Raw genomic sequence first — 26,943 nt, 5'->3', positions numbered from 1 at the left:
GTATATGCACTTTAAAGTTGGAGAAATTTTTATTCAATTAATATTTTTCACCCACTTCAGAAATTTCATGTACTCATCCATATACAGTTACGTATAAGGAAAGCTTGAACGTTTCAACAACAATTTTTTTCTTGTAGAAGTTTTTATATTTTTTGGTGGGTTTTACTCTTGCTTTCGTTGCTTGATAGAGCAAGTGTTACCATAATCGAAAAAGGTTGATTAGAAAAACTTGCGCATGCCACAAGTGCTACTTTGGTTTTTAAAACAAAAAAATAAAAATAATTATAACAAATATTGTATTGTTTACTCTCTTTGTACCACTACATTTATCATTGTACTGATTATTTTTATTCGATTCCGTTTGCTACTGTTACTTTGTTTACCTATGAAAGACACGTTTGGTTTCACTGTGTGGTGCGGAGGAGAAATGCGCCGCAAAACGGCGCATGTGTGAGTTTTAAATGGAGTATTGAATAAATTTCACTTTTAGTAACTACAAACATATGAGCACAATTTACATTATGGAATTTACAATTTTATATTATGGAATGTACGATATGTACTTAAGCAAAAAAGAAAATATCCTTGCTCAGATTTCTAATCGTTTCTATTCAGTGATAGTCCCTAAACGTCCAAAAACTTTTCATCAACGTTGCTTAAATACATTCGTTTAGAATTTTTTAGCTTGGAATATGTAAAGTTTTGTACTACAGATGTTGGAGAAAAAATTCTGAAAGAAAATGGCTTTGAAAAAATTTGATTCTTTCGCGCCTTTTTACATTAAGTAAAATATAATATTTAAAATGCATACATGCCCCTTCTTCTAAGCATACAAATCCAAGCCATTTAGGCACTTACAATACAGTAGAAATAGGCTCGAGTTGTATATAAGAGAGGTGTTTTTGAAGAAAACTTTTGGTTCCAATAAATTGCTTACATAAGAATGAAATACAACATTAGCAATTATGTAGATCCGATAGTCATCTATACCCGTACAATTTCTACTCCTTTCCCCCCATCCCGCGGTCGCCGTAGCCGAACTATCACTCGGAAGAGCGTAGATTGGAGTCTCCGTGTATGACACACAAAATTAAAGAAAAAGTTTTTTAAAAGCGGTCGCCACTCGGCAGTCAATGACAAACCTCCAAGTGTATTTCCGCCATGAAAAAGCTCCTCATAGAAAATATCTGCCGTTCAGAGTTGGGTTTAAAACTGAAAATCCTTCCATTTGTGGAGCAACATCAAGACGCGCGCCACAAATAAGAGGAGGAGCTCGGCCAAACACCCGAAAAGGGTGTACGCGTAAATTATATATATTACATATATGTGGGCTCAAACTAATAAAGCAACAATGAAATCATTATGCATTTGAGACAGGAATTTTGATTTTACTTATCAGATAGGGGTATGTCTTATGAGTCTCATCAAGAATTCTAACATATCAGCCATTTCATTTAGGTGATCCTAGTTATGTGGGAGAAGAAGGATTGCATCTTCTTTTTAGTTGTGATGGGATTATCCGGCTAAAGCTCCAACGTCAGTAGATTTGCATTTCCTTCTCTAAGATGCATCAAGAATTCTAACATATCAGCCATTTCATTCAGGTGATCCTAGTTATGTGGGAGAAGAAGGATTGCATCTTCTTTTTAGTTGTGATGGGATTATCCGGCTAAAGCTCCAACGTCAGTAGATTTGCATTTCCTTCTCTAAGATGCTTCGATTGTTTTCTAACCTATTTCAGCTACTTTTGCCAGATATAGTTAGCAAGTGGCAAAGGGCAGCTGTCTTCATTTTCACAAGGAATATGGTGATAGTGCTTTGACCCTCATGGCCCATAATATGTACTTATTATCCTGAAATGCGCCCAACAGATTTGAAATCTGCCCTGTTTAGTAATTTTCGGTATATTTCAGTGACACTACAGCGCATGTTTATAACTAAAAGACTGACTCTCAATAAATCTGAAGATATCTTTTTTTAGAATTTCACTACAGCCTCCATTATTGCTAAAACCTCAGTGATCTGACAACTGAAAAGTCAGACCTAGGGGTGGGCGTCGCAAAAGTCCATCAAGCCTTGTATGAACTATTAAAATGGCTGCACTCCTTCCCCTTCTTGTTTGGATTTCTCCTGATAACCTTAGTTTCAGAAATCATAAGAAGGGCAAAATAATATGACGTGTTCAGCAAAAAGTTTACAATTTTTAGTATGCAAGAGTGTCTCAGGGTTTCAGAAACCCAATGGGATGTCACTCTAAAACGTACCTTAGGGAAAGCTATACCAATTTAAGTCCTGTAAGGCTGACATTAGACGTAAATCTTAAAGCACTGCTTATTCAAATTGTGCTAAAAGATTTAGCACTTTAGTGAGGAAGTTGAGATCTATGCCTTATTCCAGGCAGACAACCACTGCTGACCCTTTAAGGGATCTTTCTGGACTAGAGGCGTGAAAATTGAATGCGTTGAAAATTAAAAAAGAAATAATCGGTATCAATTGAAAATCGTTTTTATTCATTAGATCAATTCTTTATTTACAAAAAAAATATATATATTTTTTTCAATAACAATAATAAAAAAATTGCTTCCCCTGACGTAACACATGCCACTGGCGTAATTAATTGGGCTGCTCAGCTACGTCTGAAAAAAAAAATTTCATCAGGAGATATATCGCTATGGTGGGTAGCAGATTTACAAAAAAAAAAAATTTGTTTCTAGATATTTTATCTGTTTATTGGAATAACAAAAAAGAAGAAGGATTTTTTCACCTTCTCGCTCTTAAAAAAAATAGAAAAATTGATTATAAAATTATAATTCTGTACCCGCGAGAGCCTCAAGTCTACTCAATAACATATTAAAAATTCAAATCAATCGGTTCAATACCTACTTTTTGAGAAATTACCAACGCCAACTGGGAAAAAATAATTTCGAGAAAAACACGGTTAACGCGCTTACACCTGGGCGTCGTACTCCAAACTGGTATCGATTTAAATAAAGGCAGAATACATACAAAAAATCCATTTTAATGACTTGGGTACTGACTTGGGTAGAGTCCCACGTCAGGAAAAGTGGTATTTCAGGCAAGCCCTTGTTCAAATGTTCTTTTAGAGGAATTCAACAGATGATTGGTTAACACTAATGTTTGCATAATTATTTTAAATTCTGAATTATTCATTTTGTCAGCGACAAATTTTGAGTAACTCGCATCATCCATACATAACTTCATATATAGATATCTACTTGATAATATTTCTATAAGTTTACTCCCGCATATTAGTTTAAAAATCACAAGCTACTGTCGATGTTTATGCTCCTATGTTGTTTCAATTTGTTTACTTCCCTAAACATAACCTAAATGTTCAGCATGCGTGCGATATCGTTAACCTCAATTAATCAAATATTTTCTAAACTTAAATATTACAATTCAAGAGATAATTTCTTCCATAATGAATTCAATTAATATGTTTTCTATGCCGTATTCCATATGCAACATACCAAACGTGCAAAATCAATTAAATATGAATAAGTATGTCAATTAGGTGTGGCGCTTATCAACCATATGAAGTAAAAAAAAAAACAAGAGATAAGGAGTGCAATTAAAAATTAATGTTTGCAAACAACTTGCCTGTAAACGAGCAAATTACATATTGGAAATTACTGTTATAGGTATTTTCGCTAAAGCGACACCATTTAAATCTGGCAATTCACTTTAATGGCCAAGCGCATCGATTTTTGATGGAAAGTTGACCACATGGCAGATTGCGGTAAAGGTATGACAAAGCAGATTATTGCAAAAGCTCGTCAACTGGTGTTGCAGTAAATACAAAACGAGAAAAAATCACTTTAGGCAATGAACGCCGATTGTTTGGCAGGTGGCATCACTAAATATGTATGCCAATTAATTCGTAGATAACAAGTGTTTGACAACCAAAGTGTGCCTGTGTGTATGTGTGGGCATGTATGTAACAGGCACAACCGCAAGTGAAATGTGCAAATGTTTTTCTCCTTAACCACGCGCTTCCTAACCAAACTGATGTGAAAAAAGAATGTGCCCACCAACAAAACACATAGCTTCACCAGCTTGCACTCGTATGCCGGGCAGCTATTGGATTTCTGAAGTTATCGAAAAAAAAACGTTGCACAAATAGTAATATTGAAAAATATAAACTGGAAGTGGGCACACAGTTTCACTTCTTGTTTGGTGTCAAAATAAATAAAACTTAGAGTATAACCACAATAGTCGAACTTTAGTCCAACTAAACGCCGTACAACACATCCACTACTTCCCCCGCCACTGGCTCCTATTAATACAAACACTTTTTTGAGAATCAGCTGGCCTTTTGACAACCGAGATTTCAAGCCATCAGCCAGTGGCAATTGCTTGTCAACTATTACTTCGACAGTCTGCAACTTAAGTGCATACTGGACCATGGAGACGCTGTAATTGGGCACCAGCTCGACTGCAGTAGTGACAATATATCATTAATGCAACCAACAAAGTTATGTGAAACCATAAACCATTGTATTTAACTGCGCGCACTGAACGGCGTGCTTGCCAATACCAGACATATGTCATTACTTATACATACATAAATTATGAATGGAAATGAGTTTCTTTACTTTCCGATTTTCCGTCATTCTCTTGCCTTCCCTCCCTTTTTACGAGTACTGGTTTTTATGCCAATGGGATTAGTGGTATTTTGATTTGCCCATTAGTAGTTATTTTCGATTAAATGAAGATGTTCATCTGGCCAATTAAATTTGTGGTTATGAGCCGTGAGATATGTGATAGCGGATGAGAGGCACAGAAACCTCTTTTGTTTGAAGCTATGCAATATTTATCTGCAGTGGAAATTGTCTAGTCAATTATTTAGCGTTTTCCCTTATGGGCTGAAGATCAAACAACACTAGCATTAATATCACGAATTCCATAGACATCAGTTGTAAATATCAAAAGATGCATATGTGCTGCGGTTAGAGAGAAGAGCCATTTGGGAAAATATCGCACTTAGCGTTTCTGACACCAGATGAAAATTGTGAGCAAAAGCCAACACTTCTCTGCGCGATCTTTCCAAAGTACATGAAGTCGTTGCTATTTGTGAGATCTTTTAAACAGAAATATAGCGGAATTGTTGAGGGACAAATCGTTGTACAATTTTTGTTATAATTTGGTGTTCTATGCCGGAGTTTTTGAACCTGAGCACTACCGAATGGTAGTCATACGCCTACTCTTCCGGCAACGGCTACCGAAATTTTTGAGATATATGGTACAATAATATTACTCATGTAATTGTAAGTACTAAAAAGAAGTGAAATTTTTAGACGTCTAAAAAAGCGTGCTGATTTTTAGTAATTTTTTTCGCAGACGGCGCTTATATATAAGAAGTGCATTTAATAAAAACTGACGTTGATTTTTATTAATTTATTTTTGTCAACGGTCTTGTGAATTTTCGTCCACAAGAAATACATTTGCATATGGGCTAAAGTGCATAAAGCCGTCGGTAAAAAATTGTTATTAAAATCAATGCAATTTTTTCGTCCGCCTAAAACTTACACTTGTTTTACTAACCTTTCATGAGCAATGTTACTGTGTAGATACCCGGAATTTTTTTAAAAATGTATATATATAAAATGTTTAAAATTTAGATAAAAATGTTTATGAGTATTTCCATTTTTTTATACAATTTGTAGATTTGGTTTTATGCTTAAATTTTTTTGAAAAATAACAAAATGGTGGACTTTTGAAAAAAAGGTATGTTTTTCGGTCGGAAATCAGACTGTAGTTTTCCCAATGTAGCACCTGCCAGAATGACAAGCCTACAGAATAATAATCAGTTTAACTTTTTCGTTTCGAATGTGCTGAAGACCCAAAGTCCTGTTGACAAGCCACCTATATTTTTTTTATAACGTTTACTTTGGTGCCACACTACTACAAAAAATATGTCAAAAAAAAAACTGTGTTTGTATACTATTTGATGTCAATAGTAACTTACTATAAAATCACAACGATCGCATTTTATTTTCTTAAAAAAAATCCTTAAAACATATCTATAAAAAACGAGTATTTGACCAGACTACTACTACATACCTTACGGTATGATTCTTTTTTTTTTTGTAATAAAAGAAATCGTAAAAATTGTTATTATTAAAATAAAAAATTGCCATGTTATGCTTGCTAGTACAGTTTTATAAAACATTCACCTATTAGTCTTTAGTGCTTTTGAGTTGAAAAGATCGAATACATTTTCGATTCCCAAAAGATCGTCAAGCATTCTTCCTTTAATGTTGAAGATGCTTTCGTATTTAAAATTATAACTCTAGAGCATGGTTCCAAATAGATCGATCCATATCAAATAACGATTACCTTCCTAACAGCAGTTGTTGTTGAATAAGTTTTGCGGTTCGATAAGAAAAAGGCTTCAAAGGGGATACAACGCTTCGGAATTATGCACATATATAGATGTAATGAATATAAAATGAATCTAAATATAAAAGTATATATAAAATTACAATTTAGTGACCTAAAAATAAATGAGCTTGTGCACAACAAGTAATATAGGTCGTAAATCCTCACAAGGTTTACACTAAGCTTCTCTTCTTATTTGTTGTAGAAGGTACCTGACCTGACAATAGAGGGTGAAAGTAACTTCTTGAAGCTACTCTTTAAAAAGCTAACTCACTATAAGCTTAGGTGCAAGACTATTTAGACCAGCCATATTTAGTCATCCTAACTAAATTGTTGAGGTTCCTATCAGCCTGCTTCCAAACCATATAGCCGATAATTACAGTGCTTGTCGGCTGCAGAATCCTATGAGATTTGATGCAAATTTATTAAAACTTGGATATTAAGTTTTCTGGGTCAACTAAATGCTCTGGATTTAAATACTAGCAAGATTTAACTCATTCATTTGATGCGAAAATTTGATAGCTCTCCCCGTTCAGCAGTGTTCAACCTTACTTCTAGATGTAGTAAAGGTATTATAATGAATAAAAAGCTATCCGATGACCCAAATATTGGAGAAGATGTAAATAAATAGGTGACGACTGTCGTAGCTGAATGGGTTGGTGAGTGATTAACATTTGGAACTCCGCAGGTTCGAATCTCCGTGCGTGAAACACCTAATGATAGAAAAAGTTTTTTCTAATAGCGATCGTCTCTCGGCAGGGAAAGGCAAGCCTCCGAGTGTATTTCTGCTATGCAAAAGCTCCTCATAAGCTCTGTAAGCGCCAATTATATATATAAGTATTGTAGAGATACATATATATAAATAAATAGGTAAATTTTTATTAATTTTCTTGCGCAAAATCGCTAATTATTAATTTTTTTAATACTTTATCAACAGATTTTGTGCGCCATGGCTTTCCGTGAGCGGACACTCGGAAAAAAAAAGAAAATTTAAATTCGTCTCTAACTAGACTGACTAAGCACCTGTGACGATACCAGTGCACCACCATCACACCAATGCACAAGGTGTAATATTTCACGCTGAGAGTCGAAATGCATGGGAAAGATGCAGTCTATCAATTGTCTGTCATCAGCCATAAATTGAATCCTCTTTGAGATTGAATGTCCAGGTTTGCTATTGGAGCGCTGTCAATTCTTAGATGGGAGTTCTAAGCGCTTCATTAATGGTTGAAAAAATTAAATGAAATTTATTGTGTGTACAAATCGAGCAGCAAGTTTTCTAATCTCAACAAGGACATAAATTCGATAAAAAAAAAATGTAAACTTTGTCAAATGGCTATTACGGATGCTTATAGATGGTTTAAATTTAGAAAATTTTAACTAAACCATTAATACCCAGTAAATACTTGGGCTAATACCACTTTTACAATTTATTTTTAAATTACTGCAATTATTACAATCATGCAAATAATATATGTAAGTCCCTTAGGCGAAGGTCTACTGTATATTTATCTCTTAACTAATAATAATAATAATTTTCCCACAGGGCACACGAGCCTTATCTGTAATGGCAATCCCTTTACCACAGTCGTCTATAAAAAATGATTGACAGCCAATAAAATATGAGCACCGATTAACGCTACTACAGCTGTCACCTTCAAAGTTATTGCTAAAGCTACCAGCATGGCTCAAGAAAGCGCGAGACTCGAAATACGCTCTCACCACTGTAACATCACTGTGCAATTCTCACTCTCTGTTTCACCTGCTGCACCCTCTCTCTTTTGAATGCGCTCGCAAATATGAAGTTGCATTCTCTCCCTATCGCTATTTCTCTCGCTCCGGTAATATAACGAAAACGTTAGCCATTTATTCATTGGACACAGCGGCTGTGGTATAAAGCTTCTTACGTATGCCAGTCATGGCTTAATCTTACCTTGAACTTGGTCGTGTTTGCAACGAATCTTTTCGTCGAGCTACAGCGGACATCCCAGCTCAATACTATAGACAGATGCGCGGTTGTTATGATTTTTTTTCATTGCATACAAACATTGAAAAGTAAAAACCAGACAACCAGTAAAATCGATATATTCATACTACAGAGCCATCATTGTATTCGCCGGTGAAATTAAAGTCGTTGTAGTATTTTTACCGTTTTTTTTTATTTTCGGATGCCTTATTTCTTTTGTGCAATTTCATAACTGGACATGTGTGCGCGCCAATGCTTTTAAGACACAGCAGCTAAAGTGTAATATTATATAAAGACGTGCGTGTGAGTGTGTTTTGTGTGCGCCTGCGCATCGAGTATGCCTGGCGAGTGAGCAGCGCTGGTCGCAAGCAAGGCGATCAAGACATCAAACAGTCTAGCAATACCGCTAAAGTGACCCAATTCATATGCATGCATACTCACATGGATATACAAATATATATTTTGAAGGCATAAATGCTTACAGATTTGATATAAAATTGTAAAATATGCCGCATTTATCTTTCTTTTATGCGTATTTTCATTAATATGCACAAAGAAACCAGATACTGGAAAAACTGTGATTTCTTTTCTTTAAAACTAACGGAGGTTGTGCGCATAAATAACTTGTAAACATTCAAATAATAATACGCGCCCATTCGAAATACTGTTATCAAGCGCCTGAGTCTAAATTTACGTTAAATTGATTGTTTTGTCGATTGTCATCAAGCATTGACAGCAGCAACAGCAGTTGTACCTGTAGAAAATTATTGACTTGACATAAATCCCCGATGGATTGGCCACGGAGGAGTTCTGCGTTAGCATTGCTGACTCTCTTTCCGTTCGTACACTGTTGGAGTACAACAACATTGGGTGGCGCTGGTGGTCAAGCAAATGTTGTTGGCGCGGGCGCTGGTGCTGGTGCAATAGGAGTTGGAAATACCGGTGCCAGCACAGCAAGAGCACAGAGCACAAATGGTAAGTCGTTTGAAAAGTGCAAAATTGAAATAAATGGAGCTATTAATAAGCTGGAAATATAACACCGGCTATCGGAAAGTGAAAATTGCATAGACTACATAAATATATACAAGGTTCGTTTGTTAGTGTAAGCATTTACATTTATCATTCTAGTGAAAAGCGAACAAGTATGATTAACGACAATGATAGTGCTTGAGACTGGAAATTTTGAAAGAGTGCTTTGTCTATGTAAGTAGATGTCGAATACTTCATGCCAAAACGAATGAGTTGTAAGCTAACACTTTCCTTCCCAAAATAAAACAAAAAAAGTAAACAATTATTGAGTTTTGTTTGCCGGAGAAAAGTATTCAATCCTCTTATTACAAAGTTGTTTCTTCTGTTTTGATTCATATGGCTAAATTGAGGTTTCTGTGAAATGAAGTTAAAGAAATGTTATATTTAATTACAGGCTTATTGACCTAAAATAGTTTTCAGTATTTTGTTTAAGTTAAACAGAAAGCAATATTCGTTTTCTGGCATTTAAATTAATTTTAATTGTCTCCATTGACTTCTTATATTAAGTTGTGGAACATCCACATACTTATTTCTTTTCCAAATTCCGCTGAGCAGTAAATTCATCAAAGTTGACATCCCATACTGCTAGCCCTGCGCACTTTAGTTTGTATAATAATTCTATCTTTTAAGTAAATTTTGTAAAATAAAATAAAATATAATATATATTTGGATATTCGTCAAAAAATTGTGTTGGCGGGTTGCTTGGACTGCTCGAGATGCACAATATGCGATTTTTAAACAACACGCCAAATGATAGTGACTGCCCGTTGTGAATTCTTCTTTCAAATGCGGTACTTCTTGCTTTTGTAAAAATATCGCTAAAGCCACTAGAAAAAGTAGAGCAAGAAAATGCACCATCTCATTCCACATGGTCTGTCAAGCGGTTTAGTCCAGTGGTGAACCGGGTATCTTTTTGGACGGTAGTGTGGCTTTTAACTATTTCCTAAACTCTAATCTGCATCAACAAGAACGTCACCAACGTGCAAAAGTCAAAAATCTTCTGCAGAATCTTTCTCTCAAACACTCCAAGTGACACCTCATCGGATATTGCCATCATCTAAGCTTCTGCACCATACATTAAGACTTAACTTGTGAGCGCCTTATAAAGTGTTAACTTTGTTCGTCGAGATAGGACTTTACTACTCAATCGCCTACTTAGTCCAAAGTAGCACTTGTTGGCAAGAGAGATTCTACGTTGGATTTCAAGGCTGACATTGTTACGGGTGTTAACGCTGGTTCTTTAATAAACGAAGTCTCTAACAACATCGAAATTATAACTGTCAACAGTGACCTGGGTGCCGATACACGAGTACGCCGACTGTTTGCTTCTGTGCTGGTGCTAAAATTATTTGGATTTAATTCCACAAAATCTCTTCCATACAAAGCTTCCTATCATTTTGATTTTCGCAACCCCGATTGTTCCAGTTTGATTTTCTCTCTGCTCTTCTACTTCTTAAATTGGAGAGGAAAGGTTACAATTTCCTGGGCCACAAAATGTTTCTAGGCCTATAAATAGGAAGGCCAATTCTGGGCAAATTTTTATGCCATTTCGTTCCCAGTAATTACTATTCGAACTGGAACCCATAGGATACGTACCTGGCTGTTATGGTTTAAGATAATCAGCTTATCAAGATATTCTACCACCAGTTTTAATGTTACCTGGAAAGAGTTGAGAGCCTTGATTGCTGTCTCACTATCAGTAACGGCAGCTGAGCTTCGGTTGTTATGGTTGCGTTCAAGGTTAAAGTGACCGCATGTTTCCATTGCATAGTCTTATAGACTTACGTTTTCGAGTATATTTTCTCGGTCCGTATATACCTGCCTGAAAAGCAAAATAGATTAATGAAACCAACGCAAGACTGCGTCTTGTCGAGGCCCTATGCTCCCAAGTGGAGTGAGCAAGGAAAAAAATATATACATATATACCTGCCCCTACATCGGTGTGGGATCTGTTGGGGTTGAAGTGCCGGTCTGACATTCCTCAAGTAGCACTAAAGCGCTGTTTGATATCATATAAGACCTCCAACAGGCAGATATCTACAGCCAGCCAGAGCTGTTGGTATAATGGAGGAGATTGATTCGATTTAGTTTGGCACACTTCCTCAGGCTGTCGAAGAAAGGAGCGCCCAGGGACCTTAGTCGTCTAGCTGCCAAACCCAGACATTTACAGAGAAAGTGCTCTACAGTCTCTTTCTCTGAAAGGTCCCCACAGCTTCTGCAATGGGGGTTAAACGGTGACCCTAGCTTTTCCGCGTGCGTGCCGATCGTTCAGTGACCGGTAAACACAGCTACGACTTTGGAAATTGAATGACAAGGAGTCCAAAGTACTTTCTGAGCCCTTCTTATATCGTACTTCGAAATAGCACATGAAGAAATGGAGCTCCGTCTTTTCTGTTCTTTCCTGAGAAATACTTTATGCAGTTCCTCTTTAACAACTGTCAGGGGAATGCCGATGACTGGGTGAGGCCAATTCAGCCCCTTTCTTGCAAGCTCATCAGCAATTTCATGTCCCTCTATGTTCCTATGTCCTGGAACCCAGATCAGCGAAATGTTACCTGCACATCCAAGGGATTTGATCTGCTCCTTACAGGAGTTTAGTTATTTCGTTCTGCACCATGGCGTCGTCAGAGCTTTAATCGCGGCTTGACTATCGGAGAAAATATTAATATCTCCCTCGCTGGCTGATTTACCATTTTATCATGATCTGGTTTGTTTCTATTTTATATAATACTAATATTGGAATATATTTATTTTATTAATAGCTCGAATCGTGAGCTGTGACGTAGGCTTTATACAAACAAGCTTAGAAAAAAGGATTCACGGTTTTGCGGACTTAAAAGTTGCATAAAATAAAAACATGTTGTGAAATGTCGGGTTATTTTGTCTAAAACTGTTTGTAAATTTTTGAGTTTAATCTAAAAAGACAGATTTTGTGGCATCACCTTGTCGTAAGTAGATCCGTCCGTGACGGAACTACAATTGAAATCAACAAAGCGGTTGTATGTATCGATCCGTTCCTCTAAAATGCATGCATGCTTTGACTATTAAAAAATTCCTCCACACTTATTAAGATACCACCACACGATCTTTGGATCAGGTTACTGGATAAGATTAGAGAAAGCATAGAAATGCATTTATATTCGAGTCATATGTTCGATCGCTTCCATATTTAATATTTATTTAATATTTTTCCCATTCAAACGACTTAACTTAAAATCTGTTATACTCACAGAATTTACAAGTACTCGTTCCAATTAGATGAGTTGCACATTCTCTCTCAGTTCTGCCAAAAGAAGCAAATATCATCAGCGTATGGAGTGCCAAACACATCACGATGCCGCGATAATTCCCATTACATTAACTTTACCCATTTCGCATGCAAACAAAAATAAAAGTACTGCAGCAAGCATGTTGCACGATTGTAAATATGTGCAGCAGCAATTGCCACATTAATGCTTAATGGCAATTACGGATGCCGACGAGTATGTAGACTATGAAGATTGCCATTGTCAAGTGTTTGCAACAAAAGCAACTGTTTTACGGCAGCTGAATAATGTGCCACAAAAATAAAATCGCTCAAATTACATTAGCGTATAAGCACTTCATTTCATGGTAGTAAAAAGTTGCATGCGCATCTTGGTGCCACTGCTGAAGTGTTTCATTTGTAGAGGTGCAAAGATATGTATAATTTTTTAGCGCTTCACTGTGGGCAGGTAACCGTAAATTACAGGTTACTCTACAGTACACTGTTTTTATATTTGATCGGCTATAAAAACAAATAATTGTTGTCATTGTCATATTTCTTCTTGAAGCTTAATATTCTTGTTCTAAATACATACATATGCATATATGTAGTTATGTATGTCTGTATGCCAGATCACTTCCACTTTGTACGCTTAAATACTCAGTGCATACACTCACACACATTTGCTTAAGTGTACCTACATATTAAGTGTATGCATAAATTAAAATGGGGCAAATTTATTGAAATAACCTGTTGCTAAGTAGGTGCATCGCATTTATTCATATATTTCTGTAAAGTAGACACAGCCCAATGCGTGGACACGCATGCGAACACATTAGACCGGGGCGATTTGTTGTCGCACAATGGCCTAACATTTTTCGACACTGCGCCGTCGAAAATATCATTCCTCTTCTTATTGCGAATACAGGGTTGCCCATATTCGACGGACCCATGTGTTTTTTTTTTAATCAAAGAAAAACACAATTTTTTTGATGTTGACGATAATAATCATTTTACTTGATTCAAGTACATCACTTTTTGAGCCTTGAGCCTATACGGCGTATTGTGCCCATTTTGTAACATTTTCCATAGTTTTAGCTATTTCCTCACGGATGTTGTTCTTGAGCTCTTCTATGATCTTTGGCTTATTAAATATCCCCACAAGAAGATGTCAGGTGGCGTTAAATCGGGCGAACGCGGTGGCCAGTCAAAATCGCCATTTTTCGACATCAAACGACGAGGAAACAATTTCTTCATAAAATCGATTGTGGTGCGAGCTGTGTGTGGTGGAGCGCCGTCTTGTTGAAACCAGAACTGCCTCATACGCTTTCGACGAATAATTGGCATCACAAAAGTGGTTATCAAATCGCGATAACGCTCCTGATGGACGGTAACATCTTGATCATCTTCATTCTCGAAGAAATAATCGTTTTCGCACTAACGCCGCAACAAACAGTGACTTTTTCGTCGTAAAGAGGTACCTCTTGAATTTCGTGGAATTTTAAATAGCGTAAATACGGCAATTTTGCTTGTTTACCGTCCCATTCAATAAGAAATTAGCCTCATCGGACATGATGATTTTGTTCTTCTTCTTCTTGTTTTGACTTCTTTTGTTGAATGTAAATTTCAACAATTTGGGAGCGCTCGCGTGGCGTATACTGTTCCATGATAAAAATCTGCTTGGACTGACGCTTCCAACGCGGTATGTCATTAAGGTACTTGACCACCTTATAAGTTTCAAAAAATTAAATTTTTTTTTTTTACATTTTTTCAATCCTTATACTTTTAAAAATCATCACCTGAAACTGTTTTTTTAAATTCGAATTCTAACAAAGTGAAATCAGTGAAAATGTGCAGGCGCATCCTGCACTCATTACTTGCTGACTCAGCGGAAAGAAAATAGCAAGTTTTAACTTTAAACGCGTTTTTCCAGAAATTACTTTTTTTCGAATGGCGGACACTTTATCTCCGAAACTGCTTAGCCGATTTTAATGATTTTGGTCTTGTTTTATTTGTTAAGATGTTTTGTATGCCAATTTACCACATTTTGCAAAAAAAAAGTTAATAAAGTATTGCTTTTTAAGCATAACATTGTGAAAAACAGGGGTGTTTTCTTAACTTTTTTTCAAACATCCGCCATTTTTTTATTATTTTTTTTTTTGTCAGTTTGTGGTAAATTCTCACGCAAGGAACCTTCCTTTTGAAAATTTTGTTTCTCTCTTTTGTTTTAGAATTACCATTTCTAAGATTAACTGTCCGCCGCAAGACATGATTTTCTTCAGGCCTCGACTTTGGCGCCTCCTGGATATATGTTAAAAAAAGAAATTTTAATAAATCAATTTTTTTTTGCATTATATAAGCTCTAAATAAAAATTTAAAAAAAAATTTATTTTAATATATTATACAGAACATGAAAAAAAAAATTATTGAATATGTTGTACTTTTTAGCTTTCCAAGGTGGTCAAGTACCTTAAGCGATCTGACGTCTCTGTCAAAAGATACAGGGTTACCAGATGGGTCTGTCGAATATGGGTAACCTTGTATACATAAAAAAAATTTCTACGAAATACATAGGTCAACAATGTATTTTGAGGTGCCAAATTTATTTTTTATGGAACATGATTAGTTCACACATAATAGGACAAAAATAAAAAAAATAGTCACATTTGGTACATCAGTTTGATATAAAATTGTACACTGAATCCAAATATGAAGTCAGAACATAAAAAAAGTAAAATCGCTTTTGAGATATGACCAAATTGTACGGACACTTTTTGTAGGTATTTTATTTTAGTGCTTACAATTACTGCATTTTTTTTGGTTTCCAACGTATTACATCTGTCAACTTTTCACACTTAGTAATTTTTATAACAATTATGGAAATATGAACGTAACATTAAGTCATTATTTAAAGTACATTTCCTTTTACAACATAAGATGGATAATGCAAATAAGAATTGTATGACATAAAACGTAGAACAGGTTGATGTTTATTTTAGTGATGAAGTATCTGCTAGGGCTGTCGGAGTTATTCGTTTTAGTCTTCAGTTCTGAATGTGGAATTTTTAGCACATCTTCGTTTGTGTGTGTTAATTAGTAGTCTGTGAAAATGCTTTGCGGTACATTCTCGAATGACGTATTCCTTACATTTAATTTGAGGTCCCTGTGTATATCGTCATTGGTTATGTACCAGGCTGCGTTTGTGATAGTCTTTAGGATTTTTGATTGTAGTCGTTGCATTATTTTAATGTTTTATTTCCTTGCTGTTCCCCATAGTTCGATGCCATATTTCCAGATCGGAGTTATAAGAGTTTTGTAGATTAACAATTTATTACCAAGTGAAAGTCGCGAGCCGTTTCGTAGTAGCCAGTAGAGTTGTCTGAATCTGTTTTTAACTTCGTTTCTCTTTTGAAGTATATGCTTCTTCCGGGTCAGTTTTGCATCAATTATTATGCCTAAATATTTGGCTTTTGTATCATATTTAATGATTTTATTATTTATAGTCAATATTTGCGGATCATACTTTCTGTTTGTGTATATTACTTGGATAGTTTTATCTCTGTTAATTTCGATTCCCCATGTATTGAACCAGGTCAGCGCCAGTGTTAAGTAGCTGTTGTAGTTTATTTGTGGCAACATTTATGTTTTAGTTAGATGTCATTAAAACGGTGTCATCAGCAAAAGTTGCAATCATGCTATTGTCATTTGGGCAGGGTATATCATGTGTATAGATGATGTATAAGAGTGGCCCCAAAACGCTTCCTTGTGGAACACCTGCTTCCACGTAGTACATCAGAGCATCCGTGGTGATATTTAACATACAAATATCATTCATTATGGTAACTCCGGAAAACTAGATAATAGTCAGTTGGAAGAATTTTTTTTTAATTTGTGCAATAGTCCGGGATGTCATACACTGTCAAAGCCACGTCAAGATAGACTGCGACGCAATAATTTTTGTTGTCAATTTCCTTTTGTGTTTTTTTTATTACTCTGTGCACCTGTTGTATAGTTGAATGTTTTCGCCGAAAGCCAAATTGATGAGAAGGAATGATGTCGTTCGATCAAGGCGGTCATAAATCAGTAGCTCAAATAGTTTCGACAAAATAGGCAAGAGGCTTATCCGCTATATGATGAAGGCTTGTTGGCATCTTTATTTCGTTTTGGCAGAGCAATTGTTTCAGAAACTTTCCAAGGCAAAGGGAAATATTTGAGTCTAAGTGACGAGTTAAATATATTCCTCAGATACTTAATTCCATTGCTGGGTAGATTCTTTATAATTTGTCCATTAATTCTGTCGTACCCTGGAGATTTTATATTGTTTATATTCTTAATGTTTGTCAGATTTTTCCACCTTCGAATTCGAATGTTTCAGGTAAGTAAGGTGCAATATAGGTAGCAGGTTTTAGTAATATAAAATGTTTTAAAAATGTTTAATGCTAAAAAAAAAATAGCCAAGTAAACAAATTTTTAATTGACACAAATTTCAATAAATTTTGTTAAAAATTATTCAAAATTGTCGATAATTTCATGAATAGCTCCTAAACCAACAATCCGATTGTAGAATGTTACCAGCATAGATTAAAGGGAAGTCAACTGGCTTTAGTAACATGAACTTTGAGATTAGCTAACAAATTTTATATTACTAACAGTTAAATATAAAGGGTGGTTAAGTTTCAAGGGCCGGTTTTGATTTTGAATAAAATACAATTTTTTAAGAAAATTATTGTCATTTCTCTTTGTTATGATAATACTAGTAAGACTCAATTACGGTGGAAATGGTATGAAACAAAATATCGGCCAAATGGCCGCAGCGGTTTTCTATGACGCTGAGGCATAATTGATGTTCTATGCCTTTAATGTGCCGAATTATATCACCCCAAAGAAACAAGTCTAACGGTGTCGTTGACCTTTAGGTGTGGTTCACATTCAACATCGGCCCTTGAAATTTAACCACCCTTTAGATGAGTGCACTTGTTTCAAATTTCAAAATTTGCTCATTTATCAAAAATGATTCTACTTTTTTATTTATATTCTCACCTCATATTTGGATTAAGCGTAAAATTTTGCATGCAATTTATGTATCAAATATTGCAATTATTTTTTATCAACTATTGTGCCTTCAAAATTGCGTACGTATATAAACCAAGGCTGTTCCATAAAATAAAAATTTTGAGCTCCACAAGTCATTTTTTACCTTTTACGACTAATTTTTCATTCGTAACGATAAGAGGAATCAAAATATCTACGTCGCGGTATAGATAACAAAATCGCCCCGGCCTAATACGCACATTCGAGTGTACAACGCACCGAACTTGAATGAAAGCTAGTGAAGTAGCAGTCATTGGATGATTTAAAAATGCTGTAAAACAGGAAATTGAGCGTTAAATAGCAACAATTTTTCCGGCCGGCCTTTCCGTAGCTCCACAGTAGATATTCGTTAACTCGAAATGAATTAAGCGTTTTCACATGAATACGAAATGAAGTATTTGTTTCATGTGTTGAATCCAACTATAGATATATTAAGTTTTGCAAAAGCATTTGTTAGTGACACAGGTATAGACGACATATAGGCCAACGGTTATGATCGAATGGCGTCCCAATCATTTGTATAAGCTAACTCTTCCTCCTAAAACTCACAGAGTATACAAAAAATTATCGAACGTACTTTGTATGGACGACAGGCGCTTAACACTGTCAGCAATTTTTTTTTTACATCAACGGTATTTTGAAGCAATTTGCAACTCTCGTTATACACTGCTATAAAACTGCATACTATACATGATTCTAAACATTTTGATTAAAAAGTTTGACACTTCGTAGAAAATTTGCTGGAATTTCATAATTTTTGGACAAAGTTTCAAAAACATATTTATATAGTTTTTGCCATACAATAAATTAATTTTTATAAAATGAAAAAAAAAAATAATTTTTAGAAAAGTTAAATGATAGAAAACTGATCAAAATATCGTGCATCAATTTTATTAACCATCAGTGTATATGTAAAAAAGTACCGGGCCTAACACATAGGTTAGGGTAGGTTAGCCTGGTAGGCATTAAGTCACGCATAGACCTTTTGGTCTCTAGCCATACCAGATGGCGACCAACCTCTATGAATACCTGAAGTAGACATCATGTAGGATGTCAGCGCTTTTGGCGAATCTAAGTAGGGCTGGGAGCTCCTCTTTTGAGACGTCTTCCAGACCCTCAAACAGTGAGGCTCCCAGACATGTTAAGCGCGTTTTAATAAGGCCGAACAAATGTACAGAAGGGGTTCTAAAGTTTTCTCAACATCGTCTCTCATTTCCTGCAATTGTCCGTATTAGCAATTTCTATCTTGTACGCGTGTGCAGCCAATAGATTATGACCTGTCAGTTCTGCAATCTTTTCGCGAGAGCGTATGTACGAATTGAGTCAGTTTTTGTAGTTAGTTCTACACATGACATTTTGATGTTTTGCATGCGGTCAGATTAGTCCACTTAGCATCCACTCGCCCCTTCATGTAGTCGCCCATTTCGTTGTAAATCGTATTTAGCGGTTTTAGTATGTTGTTCTTTTGTTCAAATGGTAGCCTTTGTGACCAGGTACTCAATAGATATGCAGCCTAATGCTTGCGGCTAGTCTTTCCATGGGAGGCCATAGAACATTTCTGGCCTTAACACAATATGAGCTTATTGCTTTTATTGCTGTTTGGGCCTAACACATAGATGGCACTAGTTTTATTGCATTCACCTCCTTTTCAGTTAGTACTAACCTTAAAAAATCAGTCAGTCAAGTTTCATGATATTATATTAGTTAGTGAGTTATTGTGCTAAGAGTGACGCGACTTTTGTTATTTTCAAAACAATAGATAAACAAATTTCGTCTTTTAATTTTACACTATTTCTTGATGGGGAAAAACTCAATGCAATTCAAGCAATGAAAAGTGTTATGGGACTCCGCTCGAAAACAATGGTTTGCTGACTTCAAACGTGGTCGCAGAGACACCGATGATGCACGTCTACTGCTGTCCAAGTGAGATAGTAACACCAAAAAACTGCAAAAACCCACAAAATCGTTTCGAGAGATCGAAAAGTGAAGTTGCGTGAATTAGCTGACACCGTAAAGATATCAAAAAACGTGTTGGCTCTATATTGCATGAGCATTTGACTACGAGAAAGCTCTACTTAAAGTGGGTGCCGCTTTGGCACTGGCAAAATTACATGAATTGAACTTAAAATTGCTCCCACATCCATCGTGTTCACCAGATTTGGCTCCCAGCGAGTACTGGCTGTTCGCAGACCTAAAAAATGCTCGCCGGTAAGAAATGTCGCTCGAATAAAGAGGTTATTGCAGAAACTGAGGTCTATTTTGAGGCAGAAGATAAATCAAAGTGGTATTAAAATATTAGAGTGCGGCTGGAGCGTTGTTCTTTATCGAAATTGATGAATAAAGTTACTTTTGAACAAAACAAAAAATACGTGCTTTCTTCGTTAGGCCCGGACTTTTCAGCCCATGTGTTATATTATTTCAAAACATGTCCTGCATTTTCGATTCAAATTTATGGTCACCGTAGCTATAACTCTCAACGCCTATTAGTTTGTTTGATTCCAACAGCTAATATATACATATATATATATATAATTGGCGCGTACACCTTTTTTGGGTGTTTGGCCGAGCACCTCCTCCTATTTGTGGTGTGCGTCTTGATGTTGTTTCACAAAATGGAGGGACCTACTGCTTCAAGCCGACTCCGAACGGCATATATTTTTAAGAGGATCTTTTTTTATTAGAAACATGTTTTTCTTAATTTTGGTGTTTCATCGAGAGTCAAACCAATGATCTCTCTGTGAATTCCGAATGGTAATCACGCACCAACCCATTCGGCTACGGCGGCCGCCAACAGCTAATAACCAGCTCAAATAAAATTTTACTAAAATGTGCGCAGGTATATGAAGTTCGATCCTTACCCCTTAATAATTAATTTACAGACTCTTTTACTTAGTCATGGTTTATTGGGCAACATTTTGAGGTCGCGTGGTATTTTGGTATCCCCATTTATAATGCAGGCGTAAGTGAGTAAGTCAAAGGCGGTCACTAAAACTGGTTGGAAGCTAAACCTAACAATAATTAGGTTATTAACATTACCACAAGAACAACAACAACAATAACAATCGTGATTCCGTCTCTATAAGTGTTTTAAGCACATAAGTAGTGAATTGTTCGAGTGTAAGAATTGTTTAATAGAGTAAACAAGTGAATGAATAAAATGCAAATGTTAAGCTTTGAACGTAAAAACAAAGCTGACGAACAGGTAAACAATAAACACAGAAAAAAAAACAAAAGTAAATGTGACGAAATATTAAACGTTTCCATTCCTACATATATACATATGTATGTATATATCCCATATATGTTAAGAGGTTTTCGAATAATGTGAAAGAAAAAAGCAACACTCAAGGAGTGAAATTTTATTCAGTGGAATAAGCGAAAAGCGAAAAAATACGATAAAGCCACAAGACGATAAAACGGCAGTGAAATGCATTTGATTATGGTATGACGCGTATGCGGAGATGCGCCGAAAACTTGTTTACATACTTTTAAATGTAATAACAACCACTGCAGCAACAACAACAGTAGCACAACAATTAAAAGTCAGTATGAGCAAAGTGTGTCTGAAACTCGTAAATGCTCGCCATGGAGCCGCAATGTCAGCAGTCCATCGGGTTTGGTAGCATTTCAGTTTAGGCGCGAAACAAATCGGATAGAAATTTTGTTGTTGTCATTGAATCCAGCGTAACTGTAGCAGCATTGTGCGCATAATATGATTTCATTTTCGATTTCCAGCTGCATTCTACTGGCATCCATTGCCAGTTGTTTGCATTACAATTGCCAGCCTTGTTTGGCATTGACATTTGTTTTCATTTCATTGATTTTAGAAAATAATTTTACTTTTCCTTGTAATAAAATTTCATAGATTTTCTCTCCCATATGGATACATTTTTTGGCGTGTGGATTTTTTTCTATAATTTCTTCTTGTTTCTTATTGTACAAGTATTTTTATTTAATTTTTGTTGTGATGAAATTTTTTGCACGCGCACCCGCTGACTCAACGATTAAAAAACTCAAGTGAAAGTTAATGTGTGCCCGTCGTACGTGTTTGTGATTCGTATCAAAAGTCATGCGATCTAAATCGCGGCAATTGCCGCTGGCTTTTCGAACGTTGCTGCTTAAATTGATCGTGAATCGAGTAAACGCAACCGTTGAGGACAAACAATATAATTTTGGTACCTGTGGTTGGCGTATGCATTGGTATGTATGCTTGCCGGAATCTTCTGCCAAAATTTTTCTCATGATATTTAAGCATTCACGTATGAGTGTCGTTCGGTAGCCTGCCTGCAGAGGCAAGCTTCATTATTTAGACTCGAAAGAAGGGACAACAATTTATATTATTGTAGAAATAATTCGTAGAAAGATTTATGCTTGTTGTAAACAGACAAAGTACCATGAAGCCAAACCAAAAAATAAAAACATTGTATTTTTCTATATTGAGATGTTAGTATAGGGTTAAATAAAAATTATACTAGACTCGAATTAAAATTATCGTTCGGGAAGTTGTTCACGTCTATAGTTCCCCTTTTGGGGCTACAAAGCTTCAAACAAAGGCTACATCAGTTATTTTCAACATTTTTAATACGCGTAAGGTGCGTACGGTATTCGAAGACAACTTGAGAGTAAAAATAATTAACTTTTATGTAGAACAAAATTTAATGAAACTTCGCGAATTTTTTACGTAACATTAACATATTATGTAGTTATACGATCATTCAATAAAATTTCCATTAGCTGTCATAACTTCTTCGATACGAAACAAATGCTCTTACCCATATTGAGCATAACAGTATTAATTGCAGTCCTTAGAGAAGAAATTGTGGAGGATACTTTCGCGCTCAACTTCGCACCATCCGTTCTAATCCAGGCGATTAAGGTCTGGAAAGTTTGGCGACCATAATTTCGTTGTTGTCATGGCCATTTTCAGCCGTCCATTTTTGTCTCATCATCCCTTTATATGAAGGAGCAGAGTCTACCTGATAGATACATGGACGATATATGGCGTACACTAACAATACACGGTATCACTACTGTTTCTAGAACTTCGATATATAGGTACAGCAGATATCATTCGACATCTTTAAGTAAAGAAGTGTGGTGTCATAACATGTCCTTTGTTGCTCACAATACCTTAAACCATAACAGTGGATGGAAAGCTCGTATGTAATACCAACAGAACATCTTTTTTTTGTTTTTCTTTTTTAAGGAGGTTAAAATCAAAATGTCAGAAACATCATCAAACCATCCGTCGTATGGGGCATGCCCCGACTAACACTATAACAACCCTCCTTATCGGCTGAATTCCACCCTGGGACCATGGTAACAAGAGAACCTCTGTAAGATTGGAATACAGTCATCTGCCAGAGAAACCAAACAATCTCAGGGTGTTTAATTTAGTGCTTGCTTCGACATAAACTGTCTTCTTCGCATAATGCAGGATTTATACCGTAAAAGTTCATGGGCAACTCGACCGTTAAGGCCATCAGAAACATTAGGTCCCTCGTTTGGTCCCTTCATTGGTTTTGAAGGGCCCTCGTCAATTATTGTTTGCACTTGTTGAATATATTCTGCAGACCGTACAGTATCAGAACGTGCTTCGATTTTTTGCGCCTTGTAACAGATTCTGTATCGTAGCCATATGCTACCAATTCAGGAAGGCATTCAAATCACTTTTGAAGGAGAACGGTCGCCATACCATCGTATGCTCAATAAAAGAAACAAAGAAAATCGCCTTCAAATTGCTTGGCAGCATCGCGCCCCGCCCGCAACTTCACTTTTTCTACCGAATCGTCACAGGAGAAGAGAAATGTTGCCTATACATCAATATGAAGCAAAGAAAGGAGTGGGTGACTCCAGTAGATACGCCAAAGCCGAGAGTTAATCCGGATCATCATCCAGGGAAGATCATGATATGTGTTTGGTGGGAGTGGGAGGGCGTGCTGCACTGGGAAATGCTCGAAAAGAATGCCACGTTCAACAAGGAGATCCACATTGTCTAGTTACGCTGAGTGAATGAGGCTATTTGCCTGAAAAGGCCTGATCGACAAAGGCCTGGCAGCAGACCAGGCGATTTTAGGTGGAGCCACATTAACAAATTGATAGAGAGGTGGGAAGAGGTTGTAAACAGGAACGCCGAATATATAATTGATTCACTTATTGATATAGTTATTGTTTTTTGTTTAAATAAAAGCCTTCTGCAAAAATGCTACAAACTTATTCCCAAACCCAATAACAATAATGTCTAAAACATTTGAACGCACAATAATTATTATACACTTCGTTTGGCTTATTTATTTTTATCATTATCGCATTATGGACATTTTTCCATGGAGAGTAGTAGAGAGTGCTTTATTACAATAGATATTGGATGATTTACATCCCTTCTCTTCTAACTACAGCCGTTATATAGATACTTTTCTATTTTATTTTAATAAGATGTCAAGTATAGGTCTTACTATTAAAACTCCTCTTTCACATAGCTTTTATTAAACCCCTATACTAAACAGATGTCTCTTTGTTATACGAAAGCTCGAACCTATAAAATTTGAACCCAAGGGTCCTTTTCAATCACTCTTTTACGGCACGTAGAAGTTTTTCATGTTGTTGGGTTAATTTTTGGCAAAATTATTTCTTCGCTAATAGGAAACTAATGTAGTTTCCGAAGATCACCCCTAAAAAGTGCTACATATCTGGAAAAGAAACATATTTTTCGCTGTACAATAAAGTTAGTCTCTTTATTAATAGATTTAGATGAGGTTCATATCTACAATTTAGCGATCGGAGTTTCTGAATGGGTAAAAACGCTGTATATATATATTTTTCGCTTATTCTGCAAATGTGGTGACCGCATTGATGTGGTCCTATAAAGGAAGTGTCCCACAGTTTTATGACGCCATCGGCAGCATAATAAAAACTTGCAATCTTATATTTGCTTTCTCAAAGGCTACCACTGTTAAAGTTTTTTTTTTTTGTTTTGATTTTTTGTTTTTTTATTTAATATAATTTTCTCTTAATTACAGCACAAGCACTGTATATTTTTACTGGATAACCTTTACAATAATATTACTTTTATATATGGTCTTAGAAAATATTTATTAATACTTATTTTAAGTCCCTTTTGGCGTGGGTGGGCATAGCAAGTATACATTTTTTATTATCAATCGACAAACGCCAAATTTCGCCCTCGGTACATTTTTAATTAAACTTTCACAGCAACAATAGCGAAAGTCAACGCAGGTTGTATTTAAATGATTTACTAACTTACTTGCGCACACCGACACACAAATCCCTGTATGTATGTACTTACGTATGTATATATAACTCACTTCCCACTACTTATTGTTCGATGCCCACCGTCCGACGTCGTTGCTTAGTGCCAAGTACCATTTGCTGCCCCATTTCTGTCCATTTCGCTGGCTTGCCTACTGTTTACTCACCTGACAAGCATTGGTGCAGCCAGCTGCTTCACTTCATTTGCATGCCACACGCGCACCGCTTTTTGATTGAGCGGCATTAAATTTTGCAGATTATTTATTGTATTGATCATAATGGCAGTGAGGCCAATGTTGCCAAGTGGAAGCAGCAGTGAATAATACTTTACTTGTTTTTTTTTGTTGTTGTTGCATTATCCGCCTCAGTTGATTACTAGGACATGTTGCATGGCCTTACTTCGAGGCGTACTAAAATCGCTTCTAGCCAATGCAGGTGCTTCATAGTATCAAGAGAAGTGCAGTGGTTTTTTGAATATGTATATATGTGTATGTGCATGCTTTAAAGTTCGGTAGGTGGATTCGGTCTGTCCGCAACTGGGTTATCAAATGACACGTAAAACAATTTTATGTCATTATTTGCAGCGATATTGGAAATGCAAATAAAAGCAAAACTTTAAAACACATTCACTTCTTTCACTTGCTTGCCACGCGCTGACAAATGTGTATAATTTTCTGTAATAAATGTAATATATCTATAATTTGAATTGGATAGTAATTATATGATAGGCATTTGCGTGGTCTCAAGTGGAAATTTAAACTCAATCCTTTGTACTAATAGAGCTTAGTGGTTGTTTGGCATATTTTTTAGCTACATATCTTCATTGTATAAAATGATACAATAGGGGCAGGCAGTTAATTGTGAGTTCAATAATAATTTGAAGAAGTTTGGCTTTATATTGAAATACATCTTTGACGTCTAGCACTTGTAAATTTAGATTTCAGACTAGAAGCCATTTCTAAATTAGTTTGTCTTTACCCCTCAAACTCTCATACATCAAAATCTGAGACAGCTATGCAGAGATTGGGTGATAAGTAAGAAAGAAAAAAGAAAATAATTAAATAAAGATAAAATACGAATTTCGAATACGAAATGATCAGCTTCAATATACTTCTCCCAATGATGCTCCAATCATTTATACCATCACTGTTTTCACCATTTTGCGGAAAGTCTGCAACTACTGTTCTACACTTCCAAACAGATTCTCCATTTGTAATTCTTCATCCATCCTATTTCCACAGCAAATTTCATGCTTAGTCAAGCTTGAGTCTTCGAAAACAATATTATACACTTGCTCAACTATCATAGTTACGTGGCTCATCTTCGGCGCCAAATTATCTTAAAGATGAAATATTAAAACGGGGTACATTTTTAATCATCTACTGAATATCTTCAAGATAACGAATTATAATTAAGTCCTATATAATAGTATTTACTTTCGTGTGAAACCCATGAAGCCACTCATCACTAACTGCGCAAAACTTTCATAATATTTAGTTAGTTTTTGACTTCAACAATTTACGGCCGTACTGTACCATGCGTCTGAGCAGCATAAAGAGATTGCAAACTTTCAATTAAAGGAAGAGTTATGCCCTTGGAATCTTCCACATATATATTTACTTATTTCTTTATTTGCTTACAATTTAATGATTTCTTGTAGTGCTGAGATAAACCGTCGTTTTGTAAAAATATGAACTACCATTACATCTAAACTGTAACTGACCTCTTTAACTTTACTGGGCATGGAAAGTGACAAAAGCAAAGTGTAGCGCTTATCCGACGAAATAAGACGAACCGCCCAACATAAGTGTGATTAAAAATTTCATTAAAATGACAGAAAATGAAAAAAAAAATTATTCATTTGTACCTTATTTCTTGCTAAACACAGGTAAGCATTCATCTTTAAGTAAAAAAAAAAAAATATTTTCTCATAATAAATAAT

General features: G+C 35.8%; 1 protein-coding gene across 1 annotated transcript in view; it reads left to right on the top strand.

Moving 5' to 3' along the window:
• The first annotated feature begins 8,316 nt into the window (after positions 1–8,316).
• Positions 8,317–26,943, top strand: part of LOC128862255 (uncharacterized) — a 47,353-nt gene continuing 28,726 nt past the window's right edge. Inside the window, exon 1 of the mRNA XM_054100778.1 lies at positions 8,317–9,343. Within this exon, the coding sequence (XP_053956753.1) occupies positions 9,157–9,343 (187 nt within the window). The 5' untranslated portion in view covers positions 8,317–9,156. The remainder of the gene's footprint in view (positions 9,344–26,943) is intronic.

The sequence above is a fragment of the Anastrepha ludens genome, chromosome 4, assembly GCF_028408465.1.
Source record: "Anastrepha ludens isolate Willacy chromosome 4, idAnaLude1.1, whole genome shotgun sequence".
Classification (NCBI taxonomy): domain Eukaryota; kingdom Metazoa; phylum Arthropoda; class Insecta; order Diptera; family Tephritidae; genus Anastrepha; species Anastrepha ludens.
Note: the sequence above shows the minus strand (reverse complement) of the source record. Positions and strands in the feature narration are given on the sequence as shown.